The following is a 12,236-nucleotide window of genomic DNA, read 5'->3' on the forward strand; positions in this document are numbered from 1 at the left end:
ATACTTTGTTTAGACTATTGCTTCGAGACAGTGCTCATTTATTTTATATTTTTGTAATCTCCACTTTTTTTTCTATACGAGTCCCTTTATGACACAATACAGTGATGTTTTGGGTAACAACAAATGAGTAGATACAAAACATAAACAGGACAAGTTCCAGGTCTTATTCAGCAATTAAAGTTTATTGACTTCAGTTAAATCTGTTATTCTCCTAATTGAGCCAACCTTCGGACTGATGCCTCCCCCGTCGCCTCTTCTGTGGTACTCTCCAGGTTTCAGGTAGTAAACTCTGCCTTTACAGTTTGGCTGATCACACAGCATCCAGTGGTCATCCGTACAGCATCCAGTGGTCATCCGTAACGCGGCAGAAGCTGAATTCAGACATGCTGAGCTTCTGCTGGACATTTGAACAGTCAGCCACCAGCTCATGCATTTGGCCATACATAGCACAAAGCTTGTAAAGCCTCAACTTGTAGGAGTCATGCTGCTGCCATGTAGAAAGACTCACTGCCTCATTCATTGAAACCCCTCACTCAATATAATACTTCAGCTTTAAACATCTTTGAACAAATTCTTCATTTTGTCTCATTTATGACCTACCTGAGGCATCAAAAGCCAAACTCTGATATAGTCAATAATCCCAACCACTTTGATTGTCAGAGTAGTCTCCTCCCACATGGTAGTACTGGTTGCCCATTGGCCATACAGCATCCAGTTACCACCATGATGGAGTTGCACCTAGTGGAGAACGTGTGAAGGTGTGAGCAGTCAGAGGTATTCATGAGGGTGGCCTTGGAAGTTTCTGTCCTTGTAAGATATGATCTATGAAAGCAAACACAAATACTGTTTCACTCAAGTAAGAAATACATAGAAGATTTAAAAAAAACAAAAAAAAACCTCAATATTTGGTTTCCATTACCTTTTCCATGGTCTTTACAACAGGGTATATTACTGTTCACTGTTGTCCTTAAGTCAAGCCATGGTGCTTTATAAAAAAAGAAAAAATGGGAAGCTGTGTGATTGCACAGCATAAACCATTGTCATGCAAATATTTCCCACAGAGTGATGATGGATCTGGGATGGGGTTGCATGGATGGGAGAATTCTGTTGGTGAGTAATGCATCATTGTACTTTGTCCCTTGTTCATCACTATTTTTACTAAACGTAACATTGTACAACAGAAAGTGTTTGCAGGAGCATCAGAAAGAGGGAACTGACGTTCAGTCGGGCTGAGGTAATGTTCTGCACAATCTACCAGCTGATGTGGGCCATCGTGATCTTGACAGAAAGTCTTATTCACATCAAGTCCACCTCGTGAAATCATTAAAAATGGAAGAGAAAACATGTAGTCTTCCTTAAGCCTCCGTCACAAAATGTTAGGTGTTGCCTCACGTTGGCCTAGATGAGAATTGTAAAGAGTCATGTGTGTCAGTTTTGCATTGTTTTCAGTTTTATTCTTTCAGGACTGGCTGGTCACAGACTAATTAATTTTTTTTCTTTCACAATTAACATTCTGGGGTCAATGATTTCCCTTTACACAGCCCATTATTGCCCCTAAGTAGTTGAATAACAGTTATCTTTATTAATTTGATCAGTGCAGATAGAACACATTCGCAATGTAACATGAGATTAATGTTGGTATTGAGCCTCTGCATAAATTTTAATTCAATGGGGTATATGTACTGTCGATTGCATGTGATCAATTCCATGGCAGCCTGGCTTAAATAGCAATCAAACTGTTTGTAGTACAGCATCTGATATTGGTGACGGTGGAGTGTCATTGGTATAAAGCTGTGTGTCTTACAACACTATTAAAAAAACAAGGCAGATTTCAACATTATGATAGGATTATTAGAAAAATTGAAACTGATGAGATGTTTAACAACTACTTGTTGTTCTTTAGTATTCCCACTTCATCGTCCTGATGCTGCCTACAACCTACGGGACATTGGAGACTCCTTTTTGAAACTGCTTTATTAGAAGTGAGAGCATGTATGATGATGATGAAGTGAAAAGATTTATTGTTATTTGTTTGTTGCTTTTGTTGAAGTTTTTCTCAATTCAAACAGACAATGTTCTGCATTACACTAGTAAAGTTTTTTTCAGGAAATTAAGGTTAAGATGAATATAAATACGACAAAATAAACAGTCTTCAGTGCTACTGATATTCCCCTAGAGTAGATCAATAGTCCATAATGCGTCTGATGGAGCCAACCCTGGCACTCCTGCCGCCCCACTCACTGAACCTTTTATACTCTCCGGGTCGAATCAGGTACATCTTGCCTCGGTAGTGAGGGCGCTCGTAGAAGAGCCAGTTCCCCTTTCTAACATTGCAAGAGAAGATATTGTGAATGTTGAAGCGGTCCACTAGGCTGGGACAGTCGTCCATCAGGTCCATCATCTGGCCACCAAACTCAATCCTCTCATACAAGCACATATTGAATGACCCAGGCTCCTAGGATGGAAAAGGAGTGAAATGATATATTACGTCATGTCATTAGAGATGTCATAATCAAACAGCAAGTAATCAAATGTTGCTTTAAATGGATTGCACCACTCAAGATGGCAGCATGTTGTAGTAGCTCTGTTGCTTAGGGAAGCCCCATCAAAAGCTGGGAGTTAAAAGGCGAAGCAAAATAAAAAACAAAACAAAAAACGAAGGCTATTTCTGCTCTGTGGACAATCTGAATATTATTATTATTATTATTATTTTGCAACGATTAATTATTTATAAAATCAAGGAAATTACAGAGAATCCTGAACATCTTTTTCATAAAACTGTGACATAAGAGAGTTTTCAGTCAGAGGCTTCTTTGGATTGCGGTAATACAGACTGCTAGAGGAGATTCGTCCTGACAATAGTCATCAGCATCTAACTCTGAAGAAAACTGGACAATATGAATCAAGTCAAGTTTCTTTGTACAGCAGAATCCAGGCAGTTCAAAGTGCTTTACACCATAAAAACATCAAACAATAACCAATTACGAAACAAGCAGTAAACCTTACATTTTGTCAAATGCCGTCAGCAAAATGATTAATAATAACCATCATCACACATCAAATATATTGATCAGAGTTCCAGTTATTACAAATCAAAGGCAACTCCAAACAAATGGGTTTTTAGCCTCGATTTAAAGGAACTCAGTGTTTTGGCTGGTTTGTCATTTTCAGGAATTTTGTTCCAGATTACATAAAAGCTGAATGCTGCTTCTTCTTGTTTGGTTCTGGTTCTGGGGATGCAGAGTGGCCCAGAGCCAGACGACCTGAGAGGTCTGGAAGGTTGATACAGAAACAGCAGATCTTATATTTAAAGGGTGACTTTTTCCGGGAAGTATTTTGATGTTAAACAGTTCAGTGATTTCTAAACTAATTGAAAGTCTATTCTCGGAGCTACAGTGAGTCAGTGGAAGGACTTTAAAACTTGCTCTATCTTACTAGTATTAGTCAGAATGTGAGCAGCAGTGGTCTGGATCAGCTGCAGCTGTCTGAGTTTTATGCAGGCCTGTGAAGACACTGTTGCAGTAATCAATGAAACAATAGAAATATTTTTCAGGTGACAGAAGGCCGACTTTGTAAATGTGTTTGTATGTCTATGAAGGTTCAGGCGTGAGTTCATCACTATACCCAGGCTTTGGACCTGATCTCTAGTTTCTCACTGTAGTAACTGAAGCTGTGTGCTGACAGGTCCATAGATAACTTCAGTTTTGTTTCTGTTCAGCTGGAAAAGTTATGGGACATCCACATATTAATTTTACCTCCATAATAGGTAGAAAGTAAATGTTGACTATAAGCATTTGTCTTATGAGACCGTTTATGCTGGTTATTTTTATAGTTTTAATCTAATCAAGTTTAATATGAAATTCAGCTAAAAGTAACAATCACTTAAGGCTGCATGTTGGAGCATTTGTTAGCAGTGCTGCCTCCCAGCAAAAAGTTCTTGAGATTTAAATCTCAGGCTTATCTTTAATCATTTTTAAATACATGTTTTTAAACATTTAAGGACAATATTTTCAGAATAATCTGTTTAAGATTAACTTAAAGGTCAACAGATCTATTTACATCTCCTAAAGTTTTGATTATGTTTTTTTTTCTACTATTCACATCGTAATAAAAAGTCACTTTCTATCCCACCTAGTCACATATATCATCTGTGAGATCGTTTTAGCTGGTAACTGGTGTTTGTGCGGCATGTTGTGTTGACTTTCCCCTCAAACAGCAACTCACCGTGTGGATGTGGCGACAAGAGCCGACAGAGTCGCTGACACCCGTCCAGTGATGGAAGTCAGGATACTCTCCTTTGCTCACGTAGTACTGGTTCCCAGTGTAGTTGGCTTTTTCGTAAATCATGAAGCAGCCACTCTCCACCCTGATGGAGCCGCACCGGCTCAGACTCCTCAGCAAATCTGCACAGTCTTTGGAGCACTCAAAATGGCGCCCAGAGAACTCCCTGTTCTCGTAGAAGATAATCTGCATGTGGAGAAAACGGGATGTCTCACACCATCCCGCAAAAAAAAGAAGAGAGAGAGAAAAACTTCATACAAGTAAAATGCAGGTAATGTTGAAGTTCTCTACCTTCCCCATGCTGCTTGCCTCACCTGCCCTGCCTGCACCGAGCCTCATGTGATCTATGCCAGCCTTTGAGGACTGCCGCCTGAATGCAAAATGCAGAGTCTGCATGTGGCATTCATGTTGTTCCGGCCAGGAATCACTGGTGTTTGTGTATCCCTGTTGTCATAATCATATGTTTTGGAATGTGCTAAAAAAATATTTAAAAAAATCTGAAGAAATAAAATATGTATTTAGTGATATTATATTAATTTGTTCCCCCAACTAACTCCCTCAGTAACATTATATGTTGGGTTGTGGAGCTCATGCTTCAAACTTTAATCACCAGGTAATCATAAAGTGCTGCATATGCACAATCTTTGCTCCCATGCACATTTATTCTGTTTTGCTTTTTCTGAATGCCCTTCTGAATTTCAGAACATCAACCAAAACTTAAACTCACACAAGGAAACCGAAGTACAAACAAGTGCACCGACCTGTTTTGTCCTGCTGGATACATGAAGGCCACAAGCAGATGGAAAGACATTCTTTTTCCAAGAGAGCAGAAATCATAATTTAATCACTGCTTGGACTTAGATTGGGGAATAGAATATTGCTTTTTGATATTTTTTTTGCACACTTCATGTTGTCAGACGGGTTCGATTTAAGTAATTTTTTGTTTCCACAGGTCAGACAGCATTGGTTATTTGTACACGTAAATGTAATTTTCAACAGGAACATGTTTCAAACAGAGAAATTAAGACAGGCACTAAGCAGTACAGTGTACATAAATTAGTACAGTGTAACTGGAAAGTATTCACAGAGCTTCACTTTTTCTGCGTTATGTTATGTCACTGCCTTATTCCATATTGTACATATGTACAGTGAGCACCTCAAATACCCCAAGGTTATATTTATCAACATGCAAGGAAATACTAAATGTAATATTTTTGTAGTTTAATCTTAAATACTTTTTTCCTTTGACTTTAAGTCTGTAAATACAGAGAAAACTGTAGTTCTGTGTTTTGTTTGAAGACTCGTCTGTGTTTACATATGGTATCAACACAGCTAAATGAGCGCTATTAACATAATAGGAGCTTTTTGAGTGTCTATATTTGAAAACAGAACCACATAAAGTGAACTTTACATTCCACAACAGACTCCATTTGGACAGTTTCTCTTTCATGCTGTGGGAAGGGCCACCATCTTTATTTCTGTACCAACTGGCTCTGCTTGAGGATGACCAGCGGCAATCTCTTCTGAATGGCAGCCACACCACAACACTGAAAGAAGGTCTACGCAGACACTAATAGCTAATCAATTGGAACATATTCTAATCTGATGTTCCATCAATCGACTGTCGATTAACTGTTTGCATCCCTAATCTGCACTGATCATCCATGTCTTCCTCGGACTTGAAGGTTTCTATAAACACTGTGAATGCTTCTTCAGCAGGAGTTGACTGCTTGTTTATTGATTCTCTAGAGAGACTCCAAAAATGTGTGCAAGAAAGAGATTCATTCACTAGAACTTAGAATAAGTCTCTAACATAACAAAATGTGGAAAAACTGAAGCATTGTGAATACTGTCTGGATGCACTCTATGTTATTTTAATTTTGTCTTCTGCACTGTTTTAACTAACACATTCTTTAACATGTTTGCCATGTTTCCTTCATGGCTTATGGTGAACTGCAAACAGGAATTCTTTTGGCTTTCCCTGATTTGTCCGCTGAATTCCTTGGTCTTCATGATGGTCAACTAATTTTCTCTATCATGCCTCTGAGAACTTTGAAGAATAGCTGGATTCATACTGAGTTTAGATTACAGACAGAAGACCTTTTCTCATATTAGTAGCTGAATTAACTTTTCCGGAAATATTACATGTAGAACTGTTGTGTTAAAGGATGTGTCCCTGCAAATCTATATTTGGAAGAAGTACAAAATGTGCTTTGTCTGTTATTCTAGGTTGGAGTCCTGTTGGTCAGAATCTCACTGTAAGATCAGGTAAAGCAAACTCTTTTAAATATATATTTTTATCATAAAGTGGAGTTAAGAACAAGGAAAAGCCTCCATTTTGATTTTCAATCATCCATCTGTCTCAGTAAAAGGAGTCTGACAATAAAGTTTTTTCTGCTGAAGATACTGAATGTCTACTACAGGTAATGCTTCAGAACATGATATGAGTCAATACTGGGAGTATTTTATTTAGTCCTCTGGTCAGAGTCAGAATATCCAAGCATGTTACATCTTCCTGGAAGAAGTCGCCCTTCAAATGAAAAGAGCAAGAGCAAAATTGAATCCACTTGAGCACTGACGTCATTTTCATCAGCGTGTGGAATATGGCAAAGAGCAGGCGTTTTATGAGAACCCTTTCTTAGAGATCCATCAGACGTCTGATGGAGCCAATCCTGGAGTTTGCGCCTTCCCATTCACTAAAGCTCTTGTACTGGCCGGGCCTCAAGTAGTAGTGGCGTCCCCTGTAGTTGGGTTGCTCATACACCAGCCAGTGGCCGTCCAGGATGTTGCAGGAGTTGAAGTTGGCGAGGTGAAAGCGACCCATGAGGTTTGGGCAGTCATCGGTTAGCTCCATCATCTCACCTCCCATGTCGAAGTGCTCGTACAGCTGCATCCTGAAGCTGCCTTTGTGCTGGAGAAGCATGTCGGATGGAACCATTAAGAACACGTTCGTGCTCACATTAAGCCTGGAAACAACTGACCTAGATATATCTGAAGGTTAGAGGTCTTCACTGTTTCTGCAGAGACCATTAGAGCTGTTAATAGAACTGATATTGTATTCCATTTGAACCCGAAAGGTGGATATTTTTCAAACCATTGTGTGTCATCTGCTTCAAATAGTAAACTCATCTGAGTGAAACCTGTAGTGATGAACTCAGACCTGAACCTTGAGAGACACACAAGGATAGTTACAAAGTTGGCCTTCTATCACCTGAAGAACACTTCCAGGATTAAATAACTAATGTCCCAGCAAGATCTAGAGAAACTCATTCATGCATTTATCTTTAGTCACACTGATTACTGCAACAGTGTATTTCTAAAATGTCAATCAGCTATATCTGGTCCAGGACGCTGCTGCTGGTGTTCTCACTAAAACTAGGACAAGTAAAGTCCCTACACTGGCTCCCTGTGGCTTTAAAATACTGACGTTAGTTTATAAATCACTGAACGATTTAGCACAAGATATATTAAAGACCTGAGGCAGATGGCTCAGGTCCTCTGGTTCTGGTCTGCTCTGCAACCCCACAACCAGAACTAAACATGCAGAAGTAATATTCAGTTTCTATGCCCCATTAATCTGAAACAAACTTCCAGAAAATGGCAAAATATAAAAAATAAATAAATAAATAAATAAAAAACACTGAAACATTGAGTTCCTTTAGATCACACATGTTTAGACTTGCCCAAAATAATAACTGGAACAGTGATCAATATATTTGATAAACTTTGACTAAAGGTTCCATCAGATAAATGATCTGGAACCTCCACTAAGATAGGGATTCTGACACACGTTAAAATTAACTTGAAAAGATCAATTAAAATACACCATTATAATTATGATTCATCTTGATTTTTGTATGTAGATATCAGGCCTGCTCTGGGTGCAGGCTGTGGGAGAGATGTTGGGTAAAACAGTCATACAGATCATTGTCCAGTCCTAAAGTTACTTTGGCTTCAATAGTTATGGAAAGTGCTGCTCCTGCATCTGAAGGGAGATACTTTTTCATCTAGAAAATGAATTTCTTTCTAGAAAAAAAAAAGTTTTTTCCATTATATATTTTTTTAAAAAGTGACAATTTTTACCCACATACATACTTTCTTGCTGTCTAACTAAATATGCCAAAAGTTCTTAAAAATTCTTGAGAAAATTGGATTTCTGGTAAAATTCCAATATTTGTTAATTGTCTATAAAATCAGGAGTAAGATAGCCCCGGTTGCTCTGATTGGCTAGCTGTACTAGCATAATCAGTCTCCGTCCACCACTTTGCATCATCTCAATTGGAGTTGAAAAAAGGAAACTTTCTCAATATTCTTCACAGCAGAAAATAAGTAATCATTATAACCTGCTATCAAACCCAGCCTGTGCTATATAAATCTACAACCTTGCTCGTTTAAAAGACAGCTTACCGAGGGGATCATGAGGCATGAGCGGACACAGTCATTCATGCCGGTCATGCCCATGTAGTCAGAATACTCTCCCGTTCTCATGAAGTACTGGTTCCCCATGAAACCGGGTCGGTCATAGATCATGAACATGCCACTCTCCACGCGTATGGAGCGGCAGTGGTCAAACATTGAGTGCAGGTCAGCGCAGTCACTCATGCACTCATAGTGATGGCCTCTAAAGTTTCTGTCCTCATAGAAGATGATCTGATGGAGCAGAAGAAATCATCCTGTCAGCATAATCACGACATGCCACCGAAAAAATGGGATTTCAAACTGAACACAAACCTTTCCCATGATGGCTACTGTCAAAACCCAAACAAATACCTTTGTTTTTATACTATGAAGTGTCCAACTTTATATCCATGGGGAAGGATGTTCAGTTGCACGTTGTGATTCAAAGCAGGCCTGCTGTCAGCAGACTACAGGAGTCTTTCTGCTCCTGAATGCAGCAGAAAGCAGGTTCTAGCACCAGCCACATCATGGATATGCACTGGAACAGTCACTGCAGCTTGTTTACACAGCCTGTGTTTGCTTTGAATGCATTGTCTTCATCACAAGTTTAAAAAAACTGTGGAAGGAATTCACAAAGCATCTTCTTTTTTTGTTTGTTTGTTTGTTTGTTTGTTTTTTGTTTTGCTCAAGCTTTTTGCTTGGATTTGGCTGGATTTATAAAACACGTATCACTAAATACATGCCGGTGCAGTCCCAACCACCAAGTCCAGCAGGTGGGTGCTACTACTTTTTTCACCGGGTCTTGTTTATTCTAGTTTCAGCCACAAACATAAAAGATGCAGAAGTGAAAAAAAATATATATATATTATAATTTGCAGAAAGTTCCAGGAATTGAGCTGACAAGGCATTCCTCAGAACTTAAAGACATCTGGCTGGGGGGATGTTGTTGGAACAGTTTCCCGAAATCAATAATTGATGATTCTGAGACATTTAAAAGATGCACTCTCAGTAATTCTTGGGAAGAAGCACTGAGAGTGCTTCTTCCCACTCTCAGTGTTTGAGAGTGGGAATCACTGAGAGTGGGAATCTCTCAATCAGAGAGATTGAGAGATTCCAGAGGATAAATTCTGTGCTTTATCCTCTGGATAAAGCACAGAATTTGAATAAAATATACACAAAAAATAAAATAAAGTGTTCAGAATAACATCATATAAATTGAGGTAGTTTGGCATTTCGTCAACTCCGTCAGTTTTTGTGACTCTTTCAGTGAAATTGTTGACAAATCTTACTTCAATGTACAGTTAATTCATTTTAATCTATTTTACATAAATAGCATAACTTCACTTGTATCAAGTATTTCTCTTTTACTCACTAGTTTGTCACCACCTTCTGTTCTGTGTCTTTATGTTGTTGTTTTTTTTGTTTTAAATATATATATATATTTTGTTCTTGAGAAGCATTTGTCTCTTAAACTGAGTAAAAATAACACTAGTAGGATCATTAAAAACTAATTTTATATTTATTTTTATCAGATGGTGTTAACAAAATTCTGGGCCTGGTCCATTAAAATTGTAACTTTCAAAAAAAAAGTTTCAAATGGAAACGTGCACCTTAGCATCTTTACATTTCCAAAACATTATTTATCATATTTGAATACATAAGCCTAATAAATAATTACATTATTATTTTTTTTTGGGGGGGGGGATGTGAACCCATTTTATCCCTCTTTTCAAGACTCATTGACTCTCGTAACTGAAGTTAAAATGTACCTGACAGTAAAATTGTTAAATTTGATATATACAAATATGCAACTGATGTAAGTTAAATAATGTTAATAAAAAATAAACACTAGCAATAATATCCTTTTAATTTTGACATAGCAAATAAAAAAGCGATCTCTGATTATCAGTTCTGCCAGACTGGCTGTGGATGGCCTCCTGTGTTTTCTTGTGAATGTGCATTTTTACCTGAAACATTTACTGTTGAGACCAAAGCAGACATATATCATTTGATTAACTTTTGATCAATTCAAAAATTTCTAGATTTCCTAGCAGCATAGGACATCAATCCTTTAGGGGAATTTCTAACAGAAAGCCCCTTCTTGTGCAGGTATGAAGACTTCTCAGAATTACAGTAAATCAAACATGTTTAGTGAAACAGAACCATGTTGCATTGTGATCAAAATAAATACTGAAAGTGCACAAAATTCCTCTAAGTCACAGAAGTAGTAAATCAGATAATATTGAGACATTTATTCACCATTGACAAGAAAATCATTTACAACAGCTCATTTTATTAATTTTTTTTTCTAACAGCAAACAGCAGCTTCATCAAGTCAGATCTTGGCACATCCTGTTGTTCTTATCAGTAACTGAAAGAATTAAAACTCTGTGATCCTGCGGAAAGAGCCGGTGGTGGCGCAGGTGGCCCCCCAGTCATTGAACTTGCGGTACTCGCCAGGACTCATGAAGTACTGCCGGCCACGGAAGCTTGGGTGTTCGTAGAGGGTCCAGTAGCCGTCCAAGACTTTGCAGGAGTAGATGTCTCGGCTGCGGAAGTGCTCCTGCACCGACTCGCAGTCCTCGCTAAACTCCATCATCTGACCTTGGAAGTTGGGCCGCTCGTAGATACGGATGCGGTAGGGGCCCTCGCTGGTCTGCAGGTGGAAGATAGAAAATGAAAGGAGCCTTCTGGGTCTGTGGCTGACAGTCAGTCACCATGTTTAGTCATCTGTCAGTGCTTATCCATCAGTTACCTATCCAGGTAAATCCACATTGGTTTGAAACATTGGAAGAATAACTAGTATTGTTTTTGCTTTTTAAATTCAACAGGTGAAAACAGGCCAAACTAACTATTTTGACTCCTAACAGCGTAAAACATTCATCAGTTTGAGCTCTCAAAGTAACCTCACATAGGAGAAGGTACGGCAGGAGCGGATGGTGTCATTGAAGCCCATCCAGCGCTGCTTGTCAGGGTACTCTCCTCTGGTCAGGACGTACTGGTAGCCAGTGTAGTTGGGCTTCTCGTAGAGCACCCAGCAGCCACTCTCCACCTTGATGGAGTTGCAGCGGGTAAAGTGGGGGTTCATGTCAGGGCAGTCGGCATCGCACTCATATGAGCGGCCCTGAAAGTTCCGGTCCTCGTAGAATATAATCTGAGTCCAACAAGAGGAGCGGGAAGAGGAAATATTCAGATCAAACATTCTGAATATGTGTGTTTATCCCATATTCAGTTTTCTTTCATTCTACACTCAAAACACCAAATTACTTCTTCTGTGCGTCATGAAAAGCCGCAGGGCAGTGGGGCAACTTTAGATCTAAGGCAAACAGGAAAAACAAGGAATGAATGGGAAGCTCTTACCTTACTGCTCATCCTGAAAAGAGTGCTGGAGCCGGTCACCAGCTGAATATGGTGGTCTCACAAAGCAGGAGCAGAGCTCTGCTATATAAACCTCAGATCCCGCTTTAGCTGGTTTTTCAATGAGCTGGGATTTAACGAGCGGGTACCACTGCCAAAAATCTTGATCCTGGCCATAGAACCAAAATCCCTGAATCATC

At 39.0% G+C, this 12,236-nt stretch overlaps 3 protein-coding genes across 4 annotated transcripts; all 3 read right to left on the reverse strand.

Moving 5' to 3' along the window:
* Window positions 1–1,845: 1,845 nt before the first annotated feature.
* On the reverse strand, window positions 1,846–4,690 carry LOC103149916 (beta-crystallin S-1-like). 2 transcript variants are annotated; one of them, XM_007569293.2, is made up of 3 exons: window positions 4,596–4,690; window positions 4,225–4,531; window positions 1,846–2,455 (listed from the first exon to the last, which is right to left on the reverse strand). In XM_007569293.2, exons 1-3 carry the CDS (start codon window positions 4,682–4,684, stop codon window positions 2,183–2,185), a joined length of 669 nt encoding a protein of 222 aa, XP_007569355.1. In that variant the 5' UTR covers window positions 4,685–4,690; the 3' UTR covers window positions 1,846–2,182. The 2 variants fall into 2 exon arrangements, with proteins under 2 accessions (XP_007569355.1, XP_007569356.1); XM_007569294.2 differs by having other exon boundaries at window positions 4,225–4,467; window positions 4,573–4,690.
* A 2,033-nt stretch (window positions 4,691–6,723) lies between these two features.
* LOC103149918 (gamma-crystallin M2-like) lies at window positions 6,724–9,180 on the reverse strand. Its single transcript, XM_007569295.2, has 3 exons — window positions 9,013–9,180; window positions 8,689–8,931; window positions 6,724–7,192 (listed from the first exon to the last, which is right to left on the reverse strand). Exons 1-3 carry the CDS (start codon window positions 9,019–9,021, stop codon window positions 6,920–6,922), a joined length of 525 nt encoding a protein of 174 aa, XP_007569357.1. The 5' UTR covers window positions 9,022–9,180; the 3' UTR covers window positions 6,724–6,919.
* Window positions 9,181–11,032: 1,852 nt separating this feature from the next.
* On the reverse strand, window positions 11,033–12,150 carry LOC103149919 (gamma-crystallin M2-like). The gene is made up of 3 exons (XM_007569296.2): window positions 12,040–12,150; window positions 11,591–11,833; window positions 11,033–11,335 (listed from the first exon to the last, which is right to left on the reverse strand). The coding sequence occupies exons 1-3, from the start codon at window positions 12,049–12,051 to the stop codon at window positions 11,060–11,062; spliced, it is 531 nt and encodes a 176-aa protein (XP_007569358.1). The 5' UTR covers window positions 12,052–12,150; the 3' UTR covers window positions 11,033–11,059.
* Window positions 12,151–12,236: the final 86 nt, after the last annotated feature.

The sequence above is a fragment of the Poecilia formosa genome, unplaced genomic scaffold (genome assembly GCF_000485575.1).
Source record: "Poecilia formosa unplaced genomic scaffold, Poecilia_formosa-5.1.2 Scaffold239, whole genome shotgun sequence".
NCBI classification, from domain to species: domain Eukaryota; kingdom Metazoa; phylum Chordata; class Actinopteri; order Cyprinodontiformes; family Poeciliidae; genus Poecilia; species Poecilia formosa.

What these genes read in the sequence shown, in the direction of transcription:
- LOC103149916 (XM_007569293.2), bottom strand. Translation starts at nt 4,684, where the DNA reads ATGCCACATGCAGACTCTGCATTTTGCATTCAGGCGGCAGTCCTCAAA. An exon ending in GCTCGGTGCAGGCAGGGCAG is followed by an intron (nt 4,532 to 4,595) that starts GTGAGGCAAGCA and finishes ACTTGTATGAAG; the next exon opens with TTTTTCTCTCTCTCTTCTTT. An exon ending in CTTGTCGCCACATCCACACG is followed by an intron (nt 2,456 to 4,224) that starts GTGAGTTGCTGT and finishes TTTCCATCCTAG; the next exon opens with GAGCCTGGGTCATTCAATAT.
- LOC103149918 (XM_007569295.2), bottom strand. An exon ending in CATGCCTCATGATCCCCTCG is followed by an intron (nt 7,193 to 8,688) that starts GTAAGCTGTCTT and finishes ATGCTTCTCCAG; the next exon opens with CACAAAGGCAGCTTCAGGAT.
- LOC103149919 (XM_007569296.2), bottom strand. An exon ending in CCTGCCGTACCTTCTCCTAT is followed by an intron (nt 11,336 to 11,590) that starts GTGAGGTTACTT and finishes TTCCACCTGCAG; the next exon opens with ACCAGCGAGGGCCCCTACCG.